A 20,243-nucleotide genomic window follows, 5' to 3' on the forward strand; every position below is an offset into this window, starting at 1 on the left:
ATAAATAAAGTTTCATCCTTTCATATTTTTCCATCAGGTCTCTTATGTGGCTTAGATCTGCCTAAATTTCTTACCATAGTAATAAAATGCTGCCAGAGTAGGAGTACACTTCATAATGATTTTGCTGAGTACAGAATTTATAAAGAGGATTTGTAATTCTTTCTTCAGGAAAGTTCCCAGAGTGTAAACATGTTAAAATTTGAACTTGATATTAATATTCTCTATTAAAAAGTACTTACTGTTTCCTGCATTTACATTTTCACAGTGTTGAAAAGCTCACTGAGATAGGACGACACCACATTGAGTGTTCTAGCAAAATCCAGTATGAAATGACTTTAGAAGAAACAGATTTCTTCCTCAGCAGTGATGTAAAAGTGATTCCTGATCCTGTTCCTTCACCACATGTTCCACAAGTAGAGACCTCCGAAAGTGGTACTCTAACTATTTCACAACTTAATACATTTCATAAGCAGTTTCTACAAGTGGCACCTAAAGGTAAGAAAAAAAAATCAGCTTCATTCCAGAAAGGCAGTTAGATAGCTAATTAAAAAAAAAGCTAATTAAAAAGTACCTGCAAGGAGGTACTAAATATTAGTCACCTATATTGTTAAAGATTATACTACAGTTAAAGATGGCGCTAAGTGTAGAAGCAAAGTTATAGTGTAAAATATTAGAAATGTGAAATACCAGACCACTGGAAAGCTTTTAGTGTCTCTTTCATGGGCTTTGTATCTTCAAGACCATGTGCTTAATATTCTTCTAACTCTGACTGTAGTATGTTTTTTAAAGTGCTACGTATCATATTTTGCTTAGAGATCATTTCAAATGCAAGTCTTTAACTCATTTACTAATTCAGAACTCAGTGAACACTGAAGCTGTATTATTTTAAAACATATTGTTGAAGAAAACACTGTTTTTATGAAAATATTAGATAGGGTCTATTAAGCTGTTAATGATTATATTCTTCAAGTAAATGTATGCCGGTTGTTTTGGGCAATTTGCAGGTATTAACTCATTTTTTTTTTTCCTTTGTAAGTATATTTATTGTGTACCTACCCTCTAGTTATGGGAACTTTAAGTTTAAGTCATTTAAAAATATTTTCTGTCAAAACATTATTTTTAAACTGAGATGGCAAATAGTTAAATGCATTTGCAGAGGGTTGCCCTACTATCAGTGTTCCAGATTACAATTGTGACTTTAGTACAAGTGCCACTAAGATTGTGAAGCAGAATCCATAAACCTGTACTTACAATTTTGGATCCAACTCTTCCAATATAATAAGGCCACAAAGGCACAATGACGTTGAATGTAATCCTGTATTCAGAAATTATTTTCATGCATAGTTATGGAGAAATTCCATTTACCTTTTGAACATGAATGCATTTTAAGAAGAAAGATGTTAAGAATTTTCCTTTAGAGAGATGTTTATCATTCTATCTATAATGCAGAGATTATTTGTGTGTGTGTTTAAGCATTCCAAACTCCTCTACAGAGACTAAAGAAGCAGATATTATTGCATATATAATGCCATGTGAAACTAAAAATCTGTACACTTGTAATCATTAGTGCCATAGAGGTAAACATCCTATGCAAATACCAGTTTTGACTGGTCATTCCCATTAAAAGTTTTTTTTTTTAATTATTCATTAATTAAAATATTTAAAACTAAAAACATTATCTAATATGAACTCGAATATTCTTGAAATTTTCAAGATAGAGAAAAAGTGTTTTCATTGTGCCTTTGTAATAGTTAGCAAAAATACAAATGGAATCTTTAACTTTCTACAATATTGTCTTTTTGATATTATGTTCACTAAAATGACCCAACAAAGCAAACTTTTTCTTTGTGAATTAGCTTGGAAGGTAAGACTCGGTCTTTTTAAGATTAAGTACATAATAGGTTCCAAACTCTGGAAGCTTATATCATGATTTTAGTGTTGGTAGACCATATAATTCATACCAGGAAGGCTCCTATCCAACATTCTTCATTCAGCTAATGACAGAATGATCTAGGACTGATCTCACAATTAGGCAGGACCCAAGTTATATACAATCATTTTTATTTGTATTGGGGTGATGGTGCCTGCTAGGATCCCATAGGATTGAAACAATTCTTTAGACTCCTTCCAGCAAACCACAGGGCAGTCAGCAGAGGTAACATTGCAAATGACAGAACAATCGCTACAGTAAGTATCTTGCACAGCAGGACATCTACTTTATCCTGAACCTTCATTGTTTCATTATTTCAAATTCTTTATCAGGTGCAAATAGAAGAAACTCATTTTGATTCATTTCTCCAAGTATACAGGAATTCATCTAAACTTTCAGACTGGAAGCAGATTGGTAATGTAGGAGATAAATATCCTCTAGCATAAGATCTTCATTGTTTCTTCCATTGGGATGCCCTAGCTCCAACAGAGATATCCAGCTGTCACAGCATGACAGTATTTCTTTGTAATTTCTTCCTCTCTTGCCCCTTCCTGCACTCTGGAACAATGAAAATAAATTATTTAAAGTGAGGTTCTCAAGAACATGCAACAGCATTCTTCTACTGCCTGGTGACTATTAAGTCAAAATATTTACCTTTTTGGACAGCTGATTTAGGATGTGAATTGTGCAAGTCATCTTTAAAATATTTTTTTTCCATTCTCTTACGCACTGTAAAAGCATCCCAGATTTCCTAAGACAACCACTACCCTTCACCACAAGCACTAGACTCTACAGGGAGAGTTAAATCCTTCCCCTCAGAAAATCAGGAAAAATTCTTTACATCCTTCTGTCTTCCCTTGTTTAATAGAATGCCCAACAGAAAATATATGCCTCCTTCATGATTACTCTTGTATCGAACAAAACAAGGAAATACACTAAAGCATCCAGCACGTTGGCAGTGAAGTAGTTGGATAGCAGCTAGCTCTAAAGGAGATACAAAAAAGTAGCCAGTTAGTAATCTTTCTATTGCAGAATCTCCAAATATCTAGATTTTTTTTACCAAACATCTTAATCTTTTAATTCCTACTTGCCTGGGCAGTCCCCTGAGCATTTGTAATAGAAATAAATAGAGAACATAAGACATAGACTGTAGGGCAAGTCTACATATTTTAATAAAATAAATCCACCAATCCTCTATACTATGTAAATAGCAAAATTCCTAAAGTTGTTCTGAAAATGGAATATTAGACTGATTTTGTATAGCATTGTGAAGATTTCATAAAGAAGAATTTTGAATTAATTGAAATCATAGAATAATAGAATCATTAAGGTTGGAAAAGACCTTCAAGATCATCAGGTCAAGATCATCTTTCAATTTACCTAGAAAACCAAGCAAAGCAAAGAGTAAAAAGGAGAAACTATGAGGTTGGAAGTAAACAGTTTTCTCACAGGATATTTGGCAGATGTCAAAAGGATGTGTTTTCAAATATGTCTAACAAATTGACAAAACGAAAGCAAAAAATGGGACTACCAATATACTTTAAAATTATTAGGTATTTACAAAAGAAATCTTATAAAATTATAAACAGTTTTGTGTTCCCTAGGAATTTAAAGTATTAAAGAACTGCGGATTCATCACAGACAACTTGTTCTATCCTGCACGCTCGGTTCTCCATGGAGGCACATTACTGGCCATTCTAAGCACCGATGGACAAAAACTGTGACCTCTGCTGGACCTTCCTACATACTGATCCAGTCTTTCATTTGATAAGGAAATATTTAAATGTTTTAATTTACTAATTCAAGTGCCATTGCCCCAGCTCAGGGTGGCTCTGCAGTATTTGTTAATTTCACTAACTCCTTTGATCCTTCTGTTAACAGTGGTTTAATATATTGCCTCAGGATTGTGCTTCTTTTTTACAGAAAGAACTGTTCCAGGTCTGAAATGGAGCTGATAACACTCTTTTTTCTTTTTCTTTTTTCCTCTCCTCTTCTACAGTCTCTTTCGACATGTCCTGTTCCTATGAACAAAATTAAACTAACCATGGATCTCATCTCCTCTGATTCTCTTTAGCACCATATTCAGCCTATGACCACATTTACTGTCAATTCAATTAGCATGCGTCTGGAATTTCTCAAGTTTAAAGGTGCTTCAGAGAATGCAATTTTGGTAATGTTTTGCATTACCAAACTGATCAAAATAGATTCTATCCTAGATTTTTATTCTCCAGTTTATGACTGGAGTGAATTTTAAATTGTATTCTTTTTTTTTTTCTTTTTCTTTTCCACAGCAATGATCTTCATGAGCAATCCCAGTTCGAATTATAGAACTGATTATTCATCTGAAATAATTTTCAGTCAGGCTTTAAGCACTTCTGTATCCAATATCCAAAATTTAAAATAACTGTTTTAAAAAACTTTGAAGTAGTCTGCTGAGATGTGAACGGTCTCAGTAATTTTGCTAAATGTGATTCCAGATTTGTCAACCGTAGAAGACAATCAATGACCAAATTGTATTGCTATTTCTTTTCTAATTATAGACTTCTCAGTTGAGTTTTGCTGCGCTGCCAGATTCGGAACAGATAAGCATATCAGTGTACATGTAGTTCTGTTGATTTTTTTTGCCTTTTTCATAAAAGGTTTTGCTTAGTGTCACAGTCCAAACTGCACCCAGACCATGAATAATGTGTACAGGTTATGCTATCTCTTCTGAAGTACTTTTGTAGAAAAAGCTCATGAACTTATGATAGTAGCCCTCATGATCTGACTTTGGTGTGAATAGGGGCTGAAACTTATATGCAAATATGGAAATCAGTTCTTCATCTGTAACTTTTATCTTTTCTAAAACTAGATTTCAATGTGTTTTTTTTTTTCAAAACTCAAAAATAAGAAAGTCTAAGTTTGTAGGCAGAGGAACTATTTTTACTAGACCAATAATATAGATAGAAAATGCCTAAACTTTTGAAATATAAAGCCCTTCATCAGATATCCAGGATAGGTACAATACCTCTCCTTACAGATATTGGAAAATTTGTTAATTCTAATTACTTTTACTTTCACTTCCCCACACACCCCCCCCGTTAGTCTTTTACTGAATAAATATCATGTATATTATTTAATTTCAGTAGCTGTTACTGTTTGCCTATGTTGTTTAAAAGCCCGTGTATCCAATTACTTTTATGAAACATTTAACATCTTCGTATGTGTCTGTGCACTTGAATATATATATATATCCCAGTATCAAGATCCCTATGAGTATAACAGAGGAAGTGTCCTCTCCCCTCATTTCACCTGTGCAGCAACTAGCATAACTTACTCTGAGATTCTAAATTTAAAATCCTAATTCTTGATAATTAGTAAAGATTAGGCATGTTACACATCAGAATCAATAATAATTAGTGAATAAATCAAGTAAATATTTCAGTGAGAAGCACTTGCAGGGGGTGATGAGTATCTCAATTTCTTTGTTGCGAATGAATCATATTCTTGAGACTCCTGTCTTTTTCACTGAATGACAGTATCCCCTATTACTACCTTTTAGTGGTGTAAATGCTAAATTTGGATGAATATAATTCAGCCTAAAGCTTTAGTTCATTCATTTGTCCATTGCAGTATTGCTACATAGTCTGGTGTGTAACTTGCATAGATCTCTGTCGTCCAAACATCTAGCCATAAAATAGAATATAATAGGATAGAGTAAACTTGAAAAAGAGAATGAAATGTTAAAATAATTCTTGTCTCTAGTGTAGGTTTACAATTTCTTCATGTTTTGTTGCTTGTATAAATTTCTAATCTCTATCTTTCCTACAGTGTTCCTCAGTTTAGAGAGAGGAACCCTATTTTCATACAGTGCCAAACTGGAATTTAAAATCAAAATATTATACTGCTGTCTTGTGTGTCATTAGAAAACAGTCTCTTTGTGTCTACCTGTGTAAGGTAGACACAGTCTCTTTGTGTCTACCTAACTGAGGCATGGTGATTGCTCTTTATGCTCTTTATGACACTTCAAAATGCCTCAGACCTGTTTGCAGAGTATATGTCTAGTGTACACTTATGTTATCATTCTTAATGCTCCTTTTTGAAGGATTACTTTTCGGTTTTCAGTTTTAGTTGTGGTCATAATCTTAATTTCTTCTTCTTTTTTTTTTTTTTTTTTGCATTTGTTTATTATATTTCTGCACTGGTTATTAAAGTAGATGTAAATACATGTCAATGTCAGCTGGTATATCACTGAATGATATGAACTTTAAAACCAATTTAACAGATTTTAATGAAGAGCTAACTTATGTAGATTTTTCTACGTATGCTTTCCCTTTCATTCCATTGATGACAAAGTTTTTTTTGTCAAAAAGAAGTAGCTCCATAAGTAGAGAAGGTGAAGTTTTGTTTTTGAAGTTTTTTCAGTACTGAAGATTTCGTTTTGTTTCCTGTGTTCTTTCCACAGTACCACTGCAATAAATCCAGCCCTTTTCCCATATTCCCAGTTTCTTCCCAGTAACCTACCTCCTGCTCCATTCCATGTCTTTTAGCCTTATTTGAAAAAAATATTGTCTTCTTTCCATGTCCTCTTATCTATGTTTTTTGCTTGTACAGCGATGGCCAAATACACTGGATGTTGTGTGTGGTCTGGAATTGAGTGTAGGCTGACATATTAGTCTTGGCCACAGAGCAGCTAAAAGCTTGGCATCTCCCTGCTTTTTCCTCAGTAGGGATGATATGAGGATCATTGTCCTGTTCCTCAGAGCAGATCTGAAAGAAAATTTTGGAAACTTCATATCCCTACCCTACTGACAAACTTGGTTCAAACTGGCCATTTAGAAATTATCAGTGAGGAAGAATTGGCAGGCAGATAAATTTATGTAGAGCTGCAGAGACAACAGAGCTGTATAACCTTCATTTCCTTAGATAAGTGTGGTAAGAATATACTAGAGAGAAGACCTGTAATGAATATAATCTGGTTTATAGGGATCATCATAATTTAGATGGGTTAGGGATCTGATCTGATGATTCATGCCTCTTAGCATTTACTGTTCTCACATGCTGTAGAACGTACTGTCTTTCTAAAAACACATACAGCTGATCACTTGTAAATACAAGATGTACAAAACAGAATTTTCCAAGAGATTAAAACCATTGTGTTTTGAAAAAAAAAATTAAAAAATCAAAACTTGAAAAATGTTAGTGAAATGTCATTGAAAGTCCATCTTATAGGGAATCCTATCTCAGACAGTGGCTCAGAGAACCTATTCTGATCCTTATTTTTTTCTAATCAGCACCAAATTTCCATAGGTTCCCATACACCTCAAGAAGCAGTAGGCACTGCAGAGGTGTTATCATAACACATTATCATATTAGAACCATTTTTCCCCTTCCACCCTCTGACCTCTGCAGTTGCAGACCCTTTAATACTGCCTCCTATCTCCTTTTTAACCTATTATTGTGTTTTTGTGGCTGCCTACTGTTAGGAAAGGTTTTCAATCTTTACTGTTTATTAAGAATTGTTCTCCTCCTCTCTCTTTTTGGTCCTGGGTGTCCTTGGGCACACTTCAGAAAAAGAAAACTTCTGCGGAAGTCCATTTATTTTTGCTGTCCACATGGACTACAGCTGCTAGCATGGATTTAAAGTTTTCTGTTAGATATAAACAGCTCTTTCAAAGAATTACTCATAATAGAAATATATTTAAACTGCATGTTCCTAACATTTTTTTTCACTGTTATAGCCTTTCAGGAAGCTTATAATAAAATGGGAACAAACTGTTCTCAGAAATTCTATAATGCATATATAAAAGTTTGCCCCTTCTTGTACTATAGACAAGAATGGAGTACAAGGAGTCTTTCTCATGAGATTTTTGAAAACACCCAAAATACCAGTTCTTTCTATGATTGTCTTAATGTAATTGTTAATTTTACTTCTTGAGGTACAAATTACAGCAAGGATGGTGGGAGTCAAATTGTTCTTAAGTCAGTTCATCAGTGCTTCACTTCTACTATTTTCCAATGAATAGATTTCAAATTTTATTGCCTAAGTTCTCCTTGGAATTTGTTGTAGTTATTTGGCTGCTTTCTTTTCCAAGCCATGACCTTATGGCAACTGCATACTAAAAGAATCATTAAATCACCTGCCAAAGGTAAGAGATTCATGAGCTCTAGAGAGAAAAATTTCAAAAATGTCAGCTTATTGCACTTCCTAGTACAAAATATAAGAATGACCACCTTGAAAACAACTTGGAAGAACAATGTTGAGAACAATCTCGATGCTTTGAGAATGTCTCAATTTCGAAAACAAAATGTGAAGCTTATGCAGTTCCTCTCTCTCAAAAGAGTAATAATTTTATTTCTGCAGATAAACATACTTAAAGATGATCAGGTCAGTTAAATGTGCTTTAGAACATCTTATTCATTCTGGGACAGATATGTGATTATGTATTTATGAACTTTTTCCAAGTAAAATTTTCTGTTAATATTAGGTGGAATTGTCGTCATAATAGACTTGTGACATCAGCGGTATCTTCTGGAGACATTTTTCCTCAAAGACCATACTGAATTCCATTCCCTGACTCTGTTTTTTTCTGTTTTAAAAATGGTATCTATGTTGCTGCATTTTACTGGTTGCAGATTCTGACAAACCTCTGGTTGTCAAAAGGAAACTATAGCCAAAACTGACCATTTTTTACAAGGGTCCTGAGTAATATCAAAGTGGTGTAAGAGGAGATCTCAGTTTTATTTACTCCCTTTTATGGCTGTTTATTTTAAATCACAGTCCAGTCCCAATTTAACAAACTAAATGTGGAAGAAAAAAAGAAAAAAAAAGAAAAATGCGATTGATAAAGTATTAAATAAAAACTATTTTATATTTAGTTGTTTCTTTCTAAATTATAGCCATAAGAGCACTGAAGCAATTTAAAGGCAAGAGTAATTCTTCTAGCAAGAGAGAAGTTGGTGACAAAGGGAAGGAGAAGAAAGATTTGGAATATCAAAGAACAAAGAGGAATCGCCAGTTTCCAAAAATATGGCTAACAAAGTACTCCTGGTTAAAATATGATGATGAAAGGGGAATAATGTTCTGTGCATTGTGTCGCAAGCATAATGTGGATTTGGGGGAAAACGTTCATAATTTTTGTTCTGGCACTGATGACTTCAAACTTGAATTTATAAATACACACCAGAGTAGTGAAGCTCATGCCTGGGCTACCTGCATGGAAGCTGCCAGTACTGCCTCACCAAATAGAGCTTCTGCTGAGCAGATGTTGAAGAGTATGAACTCCATAACATTAGGAAGAGTAGAAAATATTTTTAGAACATGCCATGCTATTGCTAAGTCTGGTCGTCCCTTTACAGACCTTGACTGGATGTGTAAATTAGATGATATGAAAGGAGTGGATATTGGTTCTGTATTTAGAAATGACAAGTCAGCAAGAATATTTATACATTTTATTGCTGAAGTAGAAAGAAGGGCTCTAAAAGAGAAACTGGAGAAATGTAAATTCTTTTCTCTCATTAGTGATGAAGTCACAGATAGCATATTCAAAGCAGCTGCGGTTGTCTATGTGCGCTTTGCAAATGAAGGAAAAGTCCATTGCCAGATTGTTGGAGTTCAACCTGTTCAAAAAAATGATGCTTCAAGTATAAAAAATGCAATTGAGGAAATTTTAGAAATAAATCTTCAGCTCAATTTGGGAAGCCAAGACTGGTCAAGAAAATTAGTTGGGTTTGGAAGTGACGGGACAGATGTCATGATAGGAGAAAACAATGGGGTAGCTGAGCTTCTGAGGGAAATTCAGCCTTGTGTACAGTCTGTGCATTGTTTTACTCACCGCCTAAAGCTGGCTTACAAAGGGGCACTGAAAAATATTCAGCTATACAATATCTTAACCAATGGCTTGAGAAATATATATTATTTTTATCATAACTCACCTCTAAATAAGAATAATCTCAAAGCCACATACGAAGCCATCAAGATACGCCCAGCAATTCCTTCTCGCATTGGAGGCTCGCAGTGGCTTCCTCGTCTACAAACAGCTCTACAAATTCTACTTAAAGGTTATCCTGCGATTGTTCTACATCTGAGTAAGGTAACTGATTTAAAAATTGGATGTAAATTTTGGAAAAATGATTTGCTATGTTTAATTTTGGTCCACCTACCTGATACGTCTTGTTTCCATATTGATTTCCAGATTGAAAAAGATTCAAGAGCCTCAAATAGGCAGAAAGTCAAAGGACTTTTACACCTCCTTCTGAAAATGGAGATAGTCAAGTTTTCTCATTTCTTGTTGGATGTCATCAATGTCCTCAACATTCTGTCACGTGTTACTTTGGATCACAACTCCTCCATTGCAGATATATTTGCAACCATGCAGTCAACAGTGGAAACACTCCACATGTATCAAACAAGGTCTGACATTTGTAACGACTGAGTCCTGATCTCTTGCAATTTAGCAAAAGAGTATTATATACCTTTTTGTACTTTGAATCTTTTAGAGCTGGTCCAAAGGAACGCCTAATGGAGACCATTCAACACTTTCATGGTCACCAGCTTGTTGGAAATGGAAATATTTCAGAAGTACGAACCAAAGTACTAAGTAATTTGGTGAAGAGGCTACGTAATTGTTTCTGTGATGCAAGTAAAGATGTCTTAAGAGCAACTACTATTGGAAGTTTTAAACTATGGCCTGACAAAATGAGAGAAGGTATAGAACTATGATAGCAGCTAGTTGAAGAAATGCACATTCTAAGGTTTTTTTTTTTGAAGTACAAAAATATTTTTCTGTTGCCTCTGTTATAGAATTTGGTGAAAAGGAAGTGTCTGTCTTGACTAAACATTATGAAGTCGTACTAGAAGCTGCTAGTGTGAAAATCAATGAAGTTGAAACTGAATGGAGCATGTTGAAATTAGAGCTATATAACAGGTAACAAGAATACTGCATTTGCTTGTGTTTATTGATTTATTTAAAAAGATTTTGGAAATATATTTAGGAATAGGTATAATAATACTTTTTACTATGTTTTTTAGATTTCAGAACATCCAGACCTTGACATGGGATTTGGTGAACTCAGATTATTCAAAGAAGTATCCCAACATCCTGACATTGGTAGATTTGATCCTAACTCTGCCAGCAAGTTCAGCTGAGACAGAGCGAGGCTTCAGTCAAATGAAATTCACCATGATGCATCTGCACTCTAAACTAGTGTCTGAAAGTGTGACAGATCTCATGATAATTCAGATGAACTCTCCAGATATCCAGAAGTTTGACCCCAAGAAAGCTATTCGTTTGTGGAATAGTAGTTGGCAGAGAAATAGAAGACTACTGGAAGGTGATATGATGACAAATGAAAGATCAGATTGCTCCTCTGAGTTTGATGTGGAGAGTCACTGTGGAAGTGATTAGATGAAAATTCTTAGTTTTTACTTCACAGTCACTCTTTTAACATACATGGACACTTTAGTAACATATCTTGCAAGATGAATGAATGTGAAATTTATATTTTTTCATAACATTACAATTTGAAAATTTGGCTCTTCTCTCTGTATTCACTGCTGAATCAACATCATATTTGACATTCATTACCTGATTCCTACAAATCTGAAAAGAATGAACAAAAAATGTGGAGTACATTGTGGCTGTTGTGACACCTGGACAGAGGGATGACTGGTAACTACCTGATTGTTGCATTTAATCTGAGCCATTGACACATTTATATCCACTGGAGTTAACTGTCATCTTGTTCTTTAATGGTTCAAGAATTTTTATTGATTCTGAAAATCCTGTTTTTGTTTTGATAAATGTATGGGAAATTGGTGTATTATTGCTGTCTAGTGTTTGCTTGGCCTCTGTGGCCTATGAATTTTGTGTCACGCCTTCTCTCTGTATGTGTTGCTACTTTTTAATCTCATGTGGATAATGTTTGTCAGACTTGTCCTTCAGAAGATTCCTGCAGAGGCAAAACAGATCCATATTCCATTGCTGTTTATTTATTGCATAAATCAGTCTTCCCATAATAGATAACATTATAGCCAGGATATGACCAATATACTTCACAGTTTAAACTGCTTCTTTTTCCTGTAAAAATGTTTCAATGAAGGCTGCGATAAGAATGCTATATGTTGATTTTTATCCTACGCCTTGAGAATGAGAATTGTTCAGAGAAGTTTCAAATTTCATAATTTGCCACTACCCACATGTTTTAAATGCAACTTCCTACTTGCTAAGTTCCAATCAAGGAAAAGAATACCAAAAGAATATATTTTGAGAAAGCTAAAGTGAAATCATTGAAGATTTTTCAAACAGTGATGAACTAGAAATAATTCGGGAGAAACAAATTTGAGGTCATTCACCTTTAAAACAACCCTTTTCTAAGTTGAGATTCAACATTCTACTTTCAATATAAGACATTTCTAGTAATTGCAGAACGTATGTTATTTATATAGTCATTCTGAGTATTTTGCATAAATATTCATGCTACTTAGAGGTCTAAATATTTGCCTACAACAGAAATAGAGTACATTTTGAATGCATAGCTCATTAAGGTATGATAATCCACACAAGCAGAGCTAAGTTGTAGGGATCAGAGCAAGAAATCAGTACTGTGCATTATGTGGTATATTATAAAAGATGCATCATTGAAGTATGTGCATTTGTGATTTCTCAGATAACAAAAATGTGTAGTTATATTTTACCTAATAAGCAAGAAGATAGATATTATAGAGGGGACTTTCTTAGATATGTGGCATAACTAATTCTAAGGATTTTCTCATAAGTCTCATAATACCATGGTTTTCCCCTTGAAGTTTCAAGTGGGGAAGTTCTAGCAATGATGAAGTTAAAAGTTTTTTTGAAAAGTGTACCCAGAATGTCCAAGAGCAGAAGACAAAAAAAAAAAAAAAAGGCAAACAAAAACACCATAACAAATAAAACTATATTTTGAATCTATCTGAATCTATTTATTTGAAGTCACTTCCATGAAGCCAGGGCAGCATCTCATTTTTTAGTGTTTAGACTGAAGATAAGGGATTTACTGCTCTTGCCAGTGAAATCTTGGTATCATAAAAAGTACTTGGAAAGGAATATTAAAAATCCTGCAATGAAATAAGACCAAGTCACACAGTCTGTAGTCAGTATTTGCCCATGTTTCTGTTTTGATAAGCTTTTAAAATGGTTCACTCTATATTTCTACTAATATCTGAAATATTTTTGCAGAAAAGAAATTTGATTTCCTCTCATACTTCTCAATTTTAACTGGAGAGGACTTTATCACTAGCTTCTTTGTAATTCTTGATTTTAACTGGAAAACTACTCCTGTTTACTTATAATGTTCCTTTTGTAGATGAAATTAACAGAAGTGCTTCAATATTTTTTCTCATGTTTTTTAACTTGGTAATTATTCTGCTGCTTTCTTCTGAGTGCTCTTCAGTTTCCACGCACCCTTCTAGATCTTCAAATTCCAAGATTGTATGCCAGCAGAAAACCTAAAGAACAAAAAGAATACAAAGTTTGTTTCCAGTGTCTTCACATGTACTTTCTGGCAATATTGTAATCAACTATGATCCCTAGAGCTACAGAACTGGTACTTTGGCAGTAAGATTCTGCCTGTGACATTGATGCAGTGCATTATTTCAGCACAGTGTAGCACTTAACATTTATTTGTGTTGGATAGTGTTCTTTTTATCCCAGTCTATATGTCCAATTTGTAAAGTTCATTTTGAATTCTAATTCAATTCTTCAAAGTGCTTGAAATCTTTTCCACATTGGTTTTATCTGCAATGTAATAAACACAATAATTTTTGCAGACTCTTTCCTCAAAGCACTTTGATTTGTTTTCAGTGAAATTTACTTACTGGTCTTGACCATCTCTCCACTTTTTCAAAAACTCTTTGAATTCCGATTCTTTTTCCAAAATGATTGTTATCCCTTCTAGTTAAGACAGGATCTACACATTTAATACATTTATTTTCTATTCAGTCATTTATGTCACTCAAGAAATACATTTTTTCTTTCTTTCTTTTTCTTTTCTTTTCTTTTTTTTTTTTTTTTTTAATTTGGACTTACTGAATGAAAAGATTTTGTAAAGAGCATATGCGTTTTGAAACCATTCTTGTTAGATGGACAAAGCAGATTCTGGGAATTATTTTCTCATTCTATCCCAGAGGACACTATTTCCTCCTACCACTTGCAGAGCCCCATTTGGGAGCACCAGTCTTCTTTTCTCAGCACCATCTGTGTGGCTGCCCACTCAGCATCTCACCATGACTGTTGAGCAGTTCTGTGGCATTGGCAACCCCTGAAGAAAACTGACTAATCTGACATTTAAAAATAGTTCCATGCTCTATAATATAAAAACAAATACATTGATTCTAGACTAAGTATTAAAAAATACATTGAAGACAGTTATTTGGTATCTCTTTATATGCATATGAGGGATTTCCTCTCTTCCTCTGAACCTCCCTTGTTCCACCTAGGTATGTGACGAGGGGGAATTAGGTTGTGCTACATTTGAAGTTTTTGAACTATTATACCATTTTAAAAATATTTCAGAATTGTCCCACATCAGAGATTTCATGAGGAGGTAGTTTAAGAAATTATCCTACAGCACATCATCAATTATATAATTAGCAGATAGAAAGTAGCTTAACTCTGAATAAAAGAGAGAAGAGCTTCCTTAGCTCTACCACAGAGAAGGAAAAATGGGTAGATGCTGCAGACCACCTGAGAGTGCTTAAACTTAATCCCACTATAATTTATTGGTTTGTCTTAGCTTACATCAGCTAAGGTCAAATTTACCTATAAACTATGTTCTAGCATGTTCTACTATCCAATCAGATTTCTATAAATAGTGATTAATGGTTTAGTCTCCAATCCTTTAATCCCATTTCAGGAATTATCTCTTGATTCAAGTTCTTTAATTTCCTTGCCCCTCAAATAGTTTTTAGGTATGTTTCTGAAGTCAAATAGTCTCACAGAAAGTGACATGAGGATATTTTTGGAATTGTATGCAGAGCCGGAAGCACGTAGGAAATCTAGGAGCTGCATTTTTAATTGTTACATAGGGAAATCATAGTAGGAATTCAACAGTTTAAGCCATAAGATACAGTGAGAGGAAGAAGTTTGCAAATTTCCAGAGCAGAAGGGATCAGATGTGAAAATGGAAACAATTGGTAAAATATGAAATAAAAATGATAATAGCTGGACTTCACATAGTAAAGCACTGGACATCTTCGGACTGCAAATAAGATGTAAAAACTTTTCTTGTTATTTTCATATAAACTTTTTACTGCCTCCTTTGTGGACCATAGGCTTTTCTCCCCATGAACCAGTAAATAGTTTCCTAGAATAGAGGTAACTACTGCTTAATCTTCTATGGAGTCTCCCAATAATGATACTTCTGTGATGTAGGCTTTATTGTGCCATATGGAAATGATCTGATTCTTGTGGCTTGAAGTACTCATACAAGTTTCTGATCACCTTAAAGTGATTAAATCAACAATTCACTGTCTTTCAGTAAACAGCCTAGCTCACAGGACTTTAAAAATGTGTTCTTTCTCAAAACACGTAAGTCAAAAACATTCAGAAGGTGATGTTATCACTGTTAGCACTCTTATCTGTTTGACAATATTTTTCTTAGCTTTTGCTTTCATGCTGAAATTTATGGTAGAACATATGGCTTCAAGTCCAGATGTTTCTTCCTTCTTCTTGTCCCAACAGACTTTAAGCTTCCCAAAACTATTTTTCATTTTCTCTCCAAGCTTATATATGTATGGGGTTTTTCCTGCTGTATTAAGAAGTGCTGAGGGCTTAACTCCTGATTTCAGGATTGGAGGCAAACAGCAGAGAGTGCAGACCTACTAAATCAAATTGGCAACTGGACTTTGAATGCTCACACTATGAAATTAATATTCGAATACATTCTTTTTATTTCTACCACTTAAATCTTTTTCATAAACTTAAGAATTTTCACTTCCCTGTTCCACTTCAGAGATCATAGAATGGTTTGGATTGGAAGGGACCTTAAAGACAAAAGCTTTTAGCTGTAGAACATACATAACGGCTCCTTTCAAAAAGGACAAAAATTTGGCTGCAGTAAGGAAAAAACAATGAGACTTTTTTTCCTTCTTGTTTTTCATTGTTTTTGTTTGCTTTATAATCTGAAAACTTACTGTCTTGACCTTGCAGAAGTGATCATAGCCTGACCAAATCAGTCTTGTCTCTTAAAATTTCATTTGAAACTTTCTTTATATTTTTTCTATCTTTACTGCAGAGATTTTACAGTTAATCCTCACTGAGCAAAGAAAGTCTGTTTCCGAATGGACAGACTCATATTTATCTATTGTATTTCAGTATACTTCATTCTGTGTTTTAATAATTTACATGAAGTTCAAAGTTACTGTTTACTTATAAGCAAATCCATCCCTATTTTACAAAATTAAGTTTTGTTATCTATATATCCATGTCATATATGCATGCATTAATTTATCTTTTGGTTGCTTTAAATTAAAATTGACAGAGCTATTTATCTCTAACTCCCAAAAGCTGATCCTATGAAACTTTTTAAGCAATTAAATTTCATTTCAAAGTTTAACAGAGAATATTCTGTGTTTACCATCCTATTCTCTAGCGCACGTTTACCAAGGGTAGAGATGGATTTATGATTAACTAAAATAGAGCACAGTGAAAGAAAAGGTTGGTAGGTATTCAATATACAAAATATGTATGTGATTGTGATTGGTATTTTTAAAATGCTTATTAACTGTCAGTGTAAACTGGGAGGATAGATTAGTGATCACAGTGGAGATCAAGACAAGTATCAAAATAGTTGTAGTTTAATGGAATATTTGACATTTTGCTATTAAACAGACCCCACATTATTTATTTTAAATGAGAATGTATTATGCTTGGCTTCAAAGATAAAACCAATATGAATACTACAGAATAGCAAAACAAATATTTTCCCATATGGCCACTAATATAAAAAAATGGATTCCCTTTAGCAAAAGAAGTCTATTTAAATATATTTTTTATTGATTTTTATTTTATTTCATTAGGTTTTATATATAAGAAAGTATTTATTGACATTTTTATTGACCTGATTAATTTGAACCTTGGAACAAATTACCTTCCTGATGCATGGATGAACTTAACACTTCCAGATGTAAGTTAACAACTATTTTCTTTCCTGAGATATTGCTTTGTGTAGAAGATGAAGCATTGCCCTTCCTATGACAAAGTCAAGAGAATAACTATTATGGGGCATTATCAGTTTTTCCTTAAAATTGTTCCCTTTCATTAGAGAAGAAGCCAAAGAAGCCACCGTGCTAGGAATTAAATGCTTATGTTAGCACTATATTTATTTACAAATTTCAAATTACATCAGTTCCTTAGAAACCGTGGAAAATTCACTTCCAGCTGTTAAATTAAGACTGCTTTTGTTCTTTGTTATGAGATAGGAGAATAAAATCTGGAGCTGTATGACCTTAATCTTATTTACCCATGATTTTCAGATTTAGAAACATGAAAAAATTTAGTCTTTCCAAATCGTTCGTAACAGAATCCATTGATTAGCTTGAGATGCTGTTGGTAAAATGTATGGGATAAAAATGCCTAGTCTATGCTATTTTTAGTATATTTTGATAATTATTTCTGGGAGTTAGTCACAATTCACATCAAGATTTTATTTGGACCACACATGATGGAAGCAACTTTATTCAAATATTCTTCACACAGATGAATTGCATGAGTAAATGTTCTGGTTTCAGTTAGGACAGAGTTAATTTTCCTCCTAGTAGCTGGCAGGGTGCTATGTTTTGGATTAGGATGAGAAGAGTGCTGATAACATGCTGATGTTTTAATTGTTGTAGAGCAGTGCTTACACCAAGCCAAGGACTTTTCAGCTTCTCGCTCTGTCCTGCTAGCGAGCAGGCTAGGGATGCAGCAGGAGCTGGGAGGGGACAGACCCAGGACAGCTGACCCAAACTGGCCAAAGGGGTATTCCATACCATCTGACGTCATGCTGAACAATTCATCCATTTTAAAGTTGCTGAGTGATGGATTTCCACTGAGTTTAGTGAAAACTAGTCACAGCTGTTATCAGTATGTAAAAAAATCTAATCTTAGCACAGGAAATTAATTATATGGGGAAAAGTATGAGTCAAATATTCAGTTTGCTAATGGAGCACATGTGCATGGATCCCATGTTCTTTATTCTTTAAGAGCTCTTAGTGCTTATAAGTACTATTTTTATTTTAAGAACAGGATTTCCTTTAACAGAGTTTCCTTAATAGCATGACTTTAAAATGAGACTTTTAAATTTATTGTGAAAGCAAGAATTGCCATGCTAAAGGAAATGAATGAAGCATGGCCTAAAGTGTAAGTTTATTCTGCAGAAGCTATTCTGGACTGAAGTCACCATTTCATCTTTACAGTTTGTGACTTAATGTAATTTCAAATAAGTTTTGAAATTAAAGTAAGCAGTGCTATACTTGCCAATTTTAGGGCAGATGGCATCTACGACATTATTGAATTGACTCACTCTGTGTTGCCTAAGGCCCTAAGCCCTCTAAATACATTTCTTCTGTCTGGAAATCCAGTCTGAAACCAACCAGACACTTGACAAGGAAATCAGTATTTGGAGAAGAACATAGTAAGTTCTCACCACACCAATAGTGCAGAAATGAGCTGTGCCAGATTCGTTACCTCCTTCACAATGCTCTATCAGGAGATCTTACATATATTTCCCCGTTTGTGATCAGGACCTCACCCTGCTATCCACATACTGCATCCTCAGCTGTAAAAGAATACATGGCAAGCTGCAAAGCAGCTTTTCTATTAATTGTTTTTGATAACTGAAAACACTTCTGGAACAAAGAAAATCCATGTGGTGAATACCTGAAAAAGTAAGCAAACTAGGGCCAAGGTACAGGCCCAAGCACTTACTAAATTTTGTACTCATGCTACTAAATTGTCAGTTCAGTCCCCCACTAGCACACACTAAGGACCATTATCTCATAGGCAGCTTAAGTATAACCCCCTATTTAGGAAGTAGGAGTATTTATTTAGATGTTTACCAACTGCACATGCCTGTTAGCCTCGGTGACAAACAATGGTCTCTGGCCTGTTTTATTTAGTGATAATGTGATGGTGTACCTCCAACCCCCCACAGCCTTCCCAGCTTTATTTTCCATAACCCTGCTTAAGAAGATAACCACCAGCAGCAGTCACGATGGGTGCCATCTGGTCACAGTGGATTCATGAGGGACAGTTAACAATACAACAGCCAAGAGGCTAGTTGAGCAATGTGCTCACCTGACCACAGTGCTGGTCAATGTCTTTCTCAAGCCAAATTTGGAAGAAACTAACATCTATAGTTACACAACATCTATAGTATACAGATATGACTGTTAGTCAATCATCTTGTATCAGGAATAGTGTAAATAGCTTGTATCAGGAATAGTGTAGCCAGCAAGAGCGGGGAGGTGATCATCCCCCTGTACTCAGCTCTGGTGAGGCTGCACCTCAAGTACTGTGTTCAGTTTTGGGCCCCTCACTACAGGAAAGACATCAAGGGTCTGGAGCATGTCCAGAGAAGGGCTACAAAGCTGGTGAAGAGTCTGGACCAAAGTCCTACGAGGAGAGTCTGAGGGAACTGGGGTTGTTTAGTCTGGAGAGAGAAGGCTCAGGGGAGACCTTGTTGCTCTCTACAACTGCCTGAGAAGAAGGTGTGAGGAGCTGGGGGTCGGCCTCTTCTCACAGATAACTAGTGATAGGACTAGAGGGAATGGCCTCAAGTTATGCCAGGAGAGGTTTAGATTAAAAATGAGGAGATGTTTCTTCTCAGAAAGAGTAGTCAGGCATTGGAACGGGTTGCCCAGGGAGGTGGTAAAGTCACCGTCCCTGGGGGTGTTCAAGGAAAGGTTGGACGTAGTGCTTAGGGACATGGTTTAGTGGGTGTCTATTGGTGGTAGGGTGATGGTTAGACCAGATGATCATGAAGGTCTTTTCCAACATTAATGATTATATGATTCTATCTTACCCTATAAAGAGTGAGCCAGGAGCCCTTTGATCTCTCCTGCATGGCAGTGGGCTGCAGGCCAGGATCTTCCCTTGAGTAGGGATGCCTCACAAGTTTTGCCCCTCAAGGCTGAGAGATTCCTTACTGTTAAGAGATTCCTTATCTGCAGCAGATAGTAGGTGGCTGATAGCTTGCTAAACTTTGTAAGCTTTGCTAAGATTATATCTTAGATTGGTTGTGCACATATAATCCTTTAGACATAAATCATTGACCAGCTGTGGGACTAAGTTTGGATCCAGCCACACCTAGGCACCTC

At 34.9% G+C, this 20,243-nt stretch overlaps 1 protein-coding gene across 1 annotated transcript in view; it reads left to right on the forward strand.

The window, feature by feature from the left end:
* The window catches only part of SPEF2 (sperm flagellar 2), a 66,133-nt gene extending 55,022 nt beyond the window's left edge, over nucleotides 1–11,111 (forward strand). Inside the window, 7 exon segments of the mRNA XM_035563766.1 lie at nucleotides 266–495; nucleotides 8,810–10,002; nucleotides 10,105–10,322; nucleotides 10,409–10,617; nucleotides 10,680–10,836; nucleotides 10,941–11,070; nucleotides 11,073–11,111. Coding sequence (XP_035419659.1) covers nucleotides 266–495; nucleotides 8,810–10,002; nucleotides 10,105–10,322; nucleotides 10,409–10,617; nucleotides 10,680–10,836; nucleotides 10,941–11,070; nucleotides 11,073–11,111 — 2,176 coding nt within the window.
* The last annotated feature ends 9,132 nt before the right edge of the window (nucleotides 11,112–20,243 follow it).

This window comes from Cygnus atratus, chromosome Z (genome assembly GCF_013377495.2).
Source record: "Cygnus atratus isolate AKBS03 ecotype Queensland, Australia chromosome Z, CAtr_DNAZoo_HiC_assembly, whole genome shotgun sequence".
NCBI classification, from domain to species: domain Eukaryota; kingdom Metazoa; phylum Chordata; class Aves; order Anseriformes; family Anatidae; genus Cygnus; species Cygnus atratus.